The sequence below is a fragment of the Orycteropus afer genome, unplaced genomic scaffold (assembly GCF_000298275.1).
Source record: "Orycteropus afer afer isolate SDZICR_OR568_19922 unplaced genomic scaffold, OryAfe1.0 scaffold00069, whole genome shotgun sequence".
NCBI lineage: Eukaryota > Metazoa > Chordata > Mammalia > Tubulidentata > Orycteropodidae > Orycteropus > Orycteropus afer.
In genome coordinates, this window is record NW_006921656.1 from 2,714,531 (window position 1) to 2,723,475 (window position 8,945).

General features: G+C 56.3%; 1 protein-coding gene across 1 annotated transcript in view; it reads left to right on the forward strand.

Moving 5' to 3' along the window:
* The window catches only part of TRAPPC9 (trafficking protein particle complex subunit 9), a 637,992-nt gene that overhangs the window by 497,479 nt on the left and 131,568 nt on the right, over positions 1–8,945 (forward strand). The window contains exon 21 of the mRNA XM_042780905.1: positions 6,370–6,460. Coding sequence (XP_042636839.1) covers positions 6,370–6,460 — 91 coding nt within the window. The remainder of the gene's footprint in view (positions 1–6,369; positions 6,461–8,945) is intronic.

Consider the following 8,945-nt stretch of genomic DNA (forward strand, 5'->3'; position numbering starts at 1 on the left):
TCCTCTTACATGCAGATGTTCTAGCTTTTGCTTAATGGGCCTCTTATCGCCAGTGGGACCTTCAGAGCTGAGCGCTTGCACCTTCTTTGAGTGGCTGGGCTGAGGCCCTCAGGCCCAGAAGAGGACCTGAGAGCCTGCCCTACTGGTGGCACGTCCCCAAGGGGAGAGCTGATTTTGTCTGAAACATCAAACCAACCAGGTTGTGGCAAATCCCAGTTATATAACCACACAGAGGATTTCCAAAGCGACCCATGGTTCCGTGGCTCTTTGATTGCCTACGTCACCCAGTACTTAACTGACAGGGCCTGGAAGGAAGTTCGAGCAGAGGTGTTTTATATGTTACTAACCTGAATCTCTCTTGATCTGGCTGTGGTTTTCATAGATCTAAAGGCAAATGGTGGTGGTTCCCAAGGCATACAGAAGATTAACAGAGACAGGCCCTGCACATGCACCGATTAGTCCAATTAGTCGAATTTACTAGTAATGAGTGACTAGTAATAATAAATGTGATGGCACTCTCGTCCAGTAGACAAGGCTTCTTAAAAGTGAGAGGGATCTTACCTGCTCTGTCTCTCCGTCCCCCGCCCCAACCGCGCCTGCACACCCAGTATGAATTAACACTTCGCTGTGAATCGAGGCCACGGTCCAGTGGGGGAAGACAGCTTAGCAAAAACAGCACAACATGGCAAGTTAACCTACATGCTCTGCTGGCTCTGTGGTGACAGCCAGGGAGGTGGGGGTATTGGCTTCTAGGGTGAGAGGGCCCGCCTTTACAGAAGCAGACAGTCCCATCTTTCTCCTGGGGAGCCACTGGGTGGGTTCAAGCCACCAGCCTTTTGGGTGTCAGTCGAGGGCATAACTGTGTGCTGCCAGGTCTTGTTGTGAGGATTGGGTGAGGCAGTTCGTAGATGACTGACACATCTAGGAGCCCAGTAGGATTAGTTGAATGGGCATCACAATCACACTTTTCTGGCTGGTGTCTGTGGGCACACCCTGTGTGCTGGGACGCCTTCCACGCTCGTAGCCACAGCCGTCCTCTGAACCCTTTCGTTTCTGGTCTCCGTCTCTCTGCTCTGTGACAAACTGTTCCCACAGGAAGCACCAGGCACTACACAACTGGGGAGGTGGTGCTGCTGGACAACTGGCCTTGCTGTGGGAGAGGGGGCAGGCAGGACGTTCAACCTGAGCAGAACCAGCCCCGAGGCTGGGACGCCTGGCTCAGCTCCGAGGGCTTGTGACCGACACAGGTGTGAGTGGGACTGGCTTGAACTCCAGGCCACCTGGCCATCTCCCTGAGGCAGAAGGTGGCCGGCAAGAAGACACTGTGGAAAGAACTGGAGTTTTCTGGGTGCGGGTGAGGCTCCAGGGCAAACAGAGTCTTCTTGAGCTGTTTGTCATTAAACAGTAGGGGTGACAGTCTAGGAGATTTGTACCGAGAACAATTTTACTGCCTCTTGCTGGCAGTTTCTGGTCTCTTTCCCCACTAAGAGCCAAGAACAGAATCTCAGGGGCACAGACTCACTGGCTCTTTGGAAATTTAATTGCTTCTTCCTTCTGTTGTTGTTGTTGTTATGTGCTGTCGAGTCGGCCCCGACTCATAGCGACCCCTCCTTGGGTTTCCGAGGCAGTATCACTACGGAAGTAGGATTGCCCAACCTTCCTTCCGAGGAGTGGCTGGTGGGTTTGAACCGCCAGCCGTCTGGTTAGCAGGCAAGTGTCTTAGCCACTAGGGTGACTGAAAAATCAAAAAACAAACTCACTGCCTTCAAGTGACTTCAACTCCTAGTGACCCCTCCTTGGGTTTCCGAGGCAGTATCACTACAAAAGTCGATTGCCCAATCTTGCTTCCGAGTAGTGGCCGGTGGATTTGAACTGGCAGCCTTCTGGTTAGCAGTCAAATGCCTTGGGCACTACGCCACCAGAGCTCCCTCCAGGGTGACTAGAGACAGGCCTGGGGAGGAGGCAGCGTCTTCAGCACCTTGGAAAGCTCCCAGGGGGCTTCCTGCTAGGGTGGAAGAGGGAACTGGTGTGACTGTGGCTTGACCCCATACCACATGGCCAGTGCTGCAGTGTCCTGTCTGTGGTTACGGGAGAGGGGCATCTGCCCTTGCCTGCAAGGAACCCATACGACGACTTTGGTAGTGTCCCTAAAAGGGGCTGCATGTGGGCTCCAGGCAGGTCGCCTGGGCTCAGCCTTCCACTCTGCCAGTTCCTAGTGGGGTGGCTTTCTTGTCCTCCCTGTGGGCCTAACTTTTTGTTTTGTTTTAAACTTTTGAAATGGAAATAGCAGCATCCGTCTCACACCTACTGTGTCTTGATTTGGAAATGTTATTGTCGGATGCCGTTGCATTGATTCCGGCTCAAAGTGACCCCATGGGGTAGAGTGGAACTGCTCCATGGGGTCTCCTAGGCTGTGATCTTCATAGATCACCAGGTCTTGCTTTTGCAGAGCTGCTGGGTGGCTTCGAACTGCCAGGGTTTTGGTTGGCAGCCGTGCACTTAACTGTTTGCACCAGCAAGGCTCCACACTGTGAAGTTTGATATTGAGTCGAAGCCTGTGGGCCACATGCGCAGGGGCTCCCTCATGGCAGGCACTTTGGAAATGTCCTGCGACGGCCATGAAGATAGGAATTTCCTTCACCATCCTCACCATTTATCAACCCCTTGCCCCAAATGCCAGGGTGTGTGCGTTCAAGACGTAGCAGCCCCGGTGCCTCCAGCCCTCGGTCCCAGCTGATCTAGCAGCCACACTGCAGGCTGGGCAGCCTGTCTGCCTCCCGTGAGCACGGGTGGTTTGTGGGGCCACAAAGGAGGGCAGAGTGCATGCCAGTGCTTTAGCTTTATTAACGAAGCTTTGCGATCTTGGGGCTGGTGTCTGGAGCAGAAGAATACAGAAGTGTGCTGCTGGAGGGCTTACCTAAGCCCCGTGGGGGCTGCGTGGGGCTCACTCACTCGCAGGCTCCTCGTCTGCAAGCTCCCTCGTCCTGGCGGCCTCCTTCCTGTCCCGCAGATACAGTGCAGCTACCCTGTGTCATCCGCCTCATAAGCCAGGTGTGATCTTGTGTAACTAGGGAGAGGACCGTGCTACCGTCTGAGGTCTTCATTTCATGCAACCGGGAATGGACTCCAGAGAGAACCAGGGAGGTCAGCTGGCTTGAGGACTGTCAGCTCTTGCCTGCTGGAACCGTGCACACTCAAACAGATCCACAGAGTAAGGGTCGGAAGGTTTTGCCTACCCCTCCAGAAGCCCACCTGCACTTCGTGGATTTGGGTCCCCTCCTGTCCTCCCTGACCCTTAGCTATGAGTCGGTGGGTGGGCAGTCACCATGCAAGGCTTCTGCTGGAGACTCAGACCGATAGGCCTGTTACTTCCCTGACGCCTGTCCCTGATGGCCCGGCACCCACCTCTTCACACAGGTGCCTGGCCCAGGCAAGGGCACCTGAGCCTATGTGGGTGTTAGCACCCCTCTGGGGATGCAACCTGACCAGGGGGAGAACATAGAGCCACTCATGGGCCACGCTGCTGAGGGTGGCAGCACAGTCATAAGGGGAGAGGCCAGGACCACAGCCTGGGTGGTGGGGCAGGGCCGCAGGGCGGGGAGTGCGTGCAGGGTGGGAGGAAGCAGGCTGGGTGAGGCGGCAGCCCCCCCCGCCCCCCAAGCCTGGGCTCCTCCTCACTGCCCTGGCCACTCCCCTGAACTCTGTATCTGTGTCTCTGCTGGTGTGCCCCACCACCCCGCCCCCTCCACAACAGAACCAGTGTCGCCAAGTGGCTTCCCAGCCGACGTGAGCCCAGCTGCGTCAGAGCAGAGCTGTGCTCAGTGAGGTCTTCAGTAGCTGGTTTCTTGGAAGTAGACAGCCAGGCCTTTGTTCTGACGTGCCTCTGGGTGGACTCCAGCCCCCAGCCTTTCAGTTGGCAGCCAGGCGCATTAAGCATTTGACGCGCTCTTTCTCCCATGGACTCTCCCTGGGACGCAGCTCAGATGTCCCCTTCACTGGGACAGTTTTCAGTCTTCTGCACTTCCTGCTGCTCCTTGGGGCTGCCAGCTCCTTCCTGTCCTAAGGTCACATTTCCTGTTAGCAAGTCTGTCTCTGCTGGGGGCCAGAGTCACAGCTCAGTGTCCCCAGCCACGTGTCACAGCATCACCTGAGACATACGCTCTAGATCTGCTGGTGGAATGAATGAGAGAGTGAATGAATGAATCTGCCTCCCGGGGTTGTCACAAGACCGAACGAGATAATTAGTGCTTGGTAGAGCACAGAGCAGTGGTAACGTCAGTCAGCAAACATGGCCTGCGCAGAGAGAGATGGAGACGGTGCATCTGCCAGGATCCTTCTGAGGCAGAGGGTCCTCTTTGGAAGGAACATCGGGAAATTGCCTGTGGTGGAGTAGGATCCCTCACGGAGTGGTAGGCAGCAGGAATGATGGCGAACTCCTGAGGCCAGGGGAGACTTGTCTGCCTCCTGAGAGCATGAGGTAGCAGAGAACGGAGCTTGGAGAGAGGCGTAGCTATAGGGAACGTTGGCTTAATGCTTCCCCTGGGCAGGGGCCCTATCCCACTGACAGCTCATGACAGCTTGGTGAAGGTGGTTTTGTTGTGCCCATTTTACAGATCCGGAAACTGAGACCCAGAGAGTTTAGGTAAATGGCCCAGAGCTCATCAGAGGCAGTTCTAGTACCCCCAGCTAGGCAGAGTGTCTGCAGCCCGTAAGAAGAGAAGGGGAGGGAGGGGTTTCCTTGGGGCTGCGTCTCCTCTACATGACCCCAGACCTTTAGGAACAGCAGCCGAGATCTCAGATTCTCGGCTAAGGGGCTGCTGGGGGATTCAGGGTTGAACGTGGCATTCAGGTTGGAGCAGAATAAGGCCAACATGTCCCTGCGCCCTCTGAGTTCCTTGGAGCTGGGGTGGGGGACATCCCTGCACTGGCTGTACCCCAGCAGAGGCCCAGTGGCTGTGTGGCCCTCAACAGCCCTTTTGCCCCTCCGTGCTCTGCTCACTGCCTCATAGGTGTTAGAAGGAGCCCCAGACACGCCCATCCCTGTGGCAGGAGGGACCCAGGAGCTCTGGCCTTCCCTCCGTCCTGGTCCCCTCCCCGACTCCCAGCCACTGCCCTGTTCTGCCTCCCCGCCCTCTCACTGTCCTGGGGCTGGGCCACTGTGATTTTAGTGAGCATGCCATCTTCTTCAGCAGCCTGTAAGCCACTCGCGGTCAAGTCAGGTAGGAGCCCATCCGACCCCAGAGCCGAGCACCACGCTGTGTCACTTCCAGCACCACTCGTGTTGGCTGGGTGTGGTAGGCTTCTAAAGGAAGCAAGAGGTGGCTGGTTTTCCCAGGTCCCCAGCCCCTGGAGAAGGTCAGATGCTAAATTCTCCCCTTTCAACGGCCACTTAAATACTGTGTCTCCTTTACACAGGAGAGGGGCAGGAGGCTGGGCCATCCTGGCGCCTGGGAGGCTTGGTCCTGCTGCCTTTCTGAGCCTCGTTCTCCACCCACTGGCCCTGGCTGAGAGGCCTCAGGACTCCCTCCGTAATGAATGTGCTTCAGTGAGCCCCGTTCGTGATAATATGTGTGATTACATCAAGGTGTGTGACGTGACCAACACGAAGCCACCACGAGCCCAGAGCGTGTGGAGACATGCACTGGCTGTGTGGAACAGGGCTCATGCTTTGCACTTGGCGCATGTGTTAAGGAAAAGCAACTTCCCGCTTCCTTCGCTGCCCCAGTGAGAATCATTGCTGTGATTAGCTTATCCTCACGATGGCCTTCCTTCCATCACTGATTTGGGGGTGAGAGGAGAGAAGCCCTGGAGGTCTGCATCCTCACTGTGGCTCCCATGCCGCCTGAGAAAAGAGAAGACACAGCTTTGTGGGGGAGGTTTCCCCTGGGGGCTTCCTTCTGGAGGGTGACTCTGTCTGGGGTGTCCGAGTGTCCTCGGGCTGCTGCAATGGCAGCACTGGCTGGGCTTGGGGCGAGCTCTCTAGAACAGTTCAGTTTCTCACAGTGCAGGAGATTAGAAATCTGAACTCGGAGGGCGGCTCTAGGCAGAGGTCCCTCCTTATGGGTAGTCAAGAGTTTCTTGAAATTCTTTGGCCTCTGTCTTCCTTCTGGGTGGGTCTCTGGTCTCTGTCTTCCCTCTCTGTGGCTCTCTGTCTTCCCTCTGACTCTGTTCTGGTCTATAACCTGGAGGTAATGAGGTTTGGGATCCATTTGACACGGGTCTAGCCTCATTCATACAACAGACGAAAGCCCATTTCCTGCAGGCTCAGATTCACGGCACAGGGGTTAGGACTCGACACTGATTCCGGGAGACACAGTTCAGTCCCTCACGGGCCTGATGGGAGCCAAGTTTTCCTTGACTGGGATGCACCCATCTCTGAAGCGCCAAGGAGAGGCAAGCGTGGAAGGCGTCCTGAACCGGCTGGTCCTGGAGCACCTGCAGCTGGCCCCTCTGCAGTGGGGTGAGTACCGGACATGTACTGGCCTCATGTGCACGTGCGTGTTGACCATGTGGGGTGGGCACCGCAGACGTGAGCAATACTGCCAGGCTGCATAGGGAGCTGCGGGAAAGCAGAGGTAACGGGCCGCGTTGGGGTGATTGCATGGGACACTGGGGTTGGCAGGCCATCCATCGTTCTGCCTGGCAGCTCACATGCAGGCTTATCCTGTCTGCTGTCCGAGCTGCACACACTTGGAAAAGAGCTTGGTGCCTGTTAGACGCAGCTGCTAACAGACCTGGGGAGAGCAGTACCTTGAGTTCCATTGCTGTGGCATCGGCCGCCTTCCAGCAGGACCTATGCTGCCCAGACTGAATGTGTTCTGCGGATGCTCCGGGGTCTCGGAGCCATTTGGGTGAAAGAGACACATGGGGCGCCTTCTCGCCTTACCCTCGTTCTCTTGAGTTGGCTCCGACGGCTTGTCACATGGTCAGCATGGAAAATGGGTGGTTTGTGAGCAGTGTAACTAAGCTTTGTGTGTAACCTGCACAAGGTACCGTGATTTAACCCTCTCGTGGTTGGTGGCCGTCAAGTCAGCTGTGGCCCATGGTGACTGTGTACAGCACCGGCCGGTCCACTGAACACGGTCCGTGTGAACATTTGCTTCCTGTGGCACCTAGGAACCTTCACCCTGGCCCAGGCCTGGGAACCCTCACCCAGGCCCCTGCATTTCTAAGTGGCAGTATTTTGCCGAGAGACAAGCTGAGCACGGTGTTCTGTGCAAGGCAACAGGCTTAATCGTTCTCAGAGATGATCTCCTCACGGGGTCTGTTTTGGGTTAGTGTCGACAGTCGGTTGTAAACCTGTAGTTCTTCTTCATCTTCACCCAAGAAGTCACGGATGTTAGCTTGTTGCTCAGGGCCCTCCCATTTGCCTGCTGGAGACCCTGCAGTCCATCCCAGGGTCCTGAGTAGAATACCCATAAACCCATCTCCTTCCAGCCCATGGCTCCCCACTAGCTTGTGGGGCCCCCTCGCCCTGCACCTCGCTGCCCCTTCTCTGTCCCATCCTTCCTCACAGTGAAGCTGGCTGGGGCCATGGCGGATGGCGGATGTGGGCGGATCTGTGGTCTGTGCTCAGGGAACTCCCTCCATAGCTGATTTGCCCTAGGGGAGGGGCTGCCCTGGCTGCAGAGGACTCGCCTGTTTAGACCTCACGGGTCCCTACAGGCTGAGACCCTTCTCTAGATTGGAATGTCCTGTCTCATGACTGTCTGGGGCACAATCGGCTGCTTGCAGCAGATTTGGACAGTGGAGGGGGGTCAGACCAGGGACCTTCCGGTCCACAGGATTGAGACTGGCCTAGGGAACTGGGCCTGTTTAATCTGTGGCTGGCGGAGAGTCTAGTAGGCAGACAGGACAGGGCAGGTGAGCCAATGGTAGGCCATAGTGGAACAAGCCAGGAGCCAAAGATCTGAGAGCAGGGCAAGTGACTGTGAGTGCACAAGGCCAGCAGGGAGGAGGCCCAGCGACAGCATGAGCTGACGTTCATTGCTACCGTTGGCCTTGCCTTGTTTTCCTTGATGCCTCTTAGGGGCAGGGGAGGGGTGAGGGAGCGGAGGGAGCTGTGGTTGTGAGAGCAGTCTTAGCTGAAACCTTCCCACCATGCACTGGTGCACTAGAGGTGAGCGTGGGGTCAGGTGCACCTGGACTTCGCTTGCATTTCTGCTGTGTGCTGGTGGTCACCCAGGACAAGTGACCATGTCCACCCTGAGCCCTGGTCTCGCCATCACAGGAAGGGGGTGTCTTCCATGACTGCCTTTCCACATTGCTGCCAGGATTAGAATCAGGAAAAATGACATTTGCAAAAGAGTTGGGCAAGCCGTCACCCGCCAGTCACTGGCAGAGCGCAGATGTATGGCAGCCATTCATGTCTGAAAGCCACAGAGAATTTCAGGTAAAAATGTGTTATTTCTGGAAAATGGGCTCAGTCCTGAGAGCCATGCCCTCTGGGGCTGTGGTGCCCCAGCCCACAAAGGACCCTTGCCAGCCCATGCTTCTCAGACCTCCCGCTTGGCCCTGGCCATCTTGACAGGGTGAGCCACCCTCAGGAAAGCTCCTGGAGCCACCAGCAGTGTGTCTCTGGGCACCTGGGAGATGAGGACTGCTGCTGAGTGGCATGGCTGTGGGAGACGTGGCTCGTGTGTGTGACACAGCATGACTACAGCATTGCCCATTGTTCTGTCATCACCCAATGCCAAGAGTCAGTGCTGGCATAGGAACCGTCCCCTTTTGCTCTATCCATCCTTGGGGAGTCTGAGAAGGTTGCTGTGGGGATGCATTTGTGTAGTGGAGAGAGGCGATTGGCAGTTTGGATGCTAGCTGTTTGGCTGCTAACTGTGGAAAGTCCCGGGTGCTGTAGTGGAACCGTGACTTGAGGAGCAGTGTGATGGGAATCTGAAGACACTTTTAAGACCTGGCTTGACATGTTCAGACCAGGGCTGGTTACT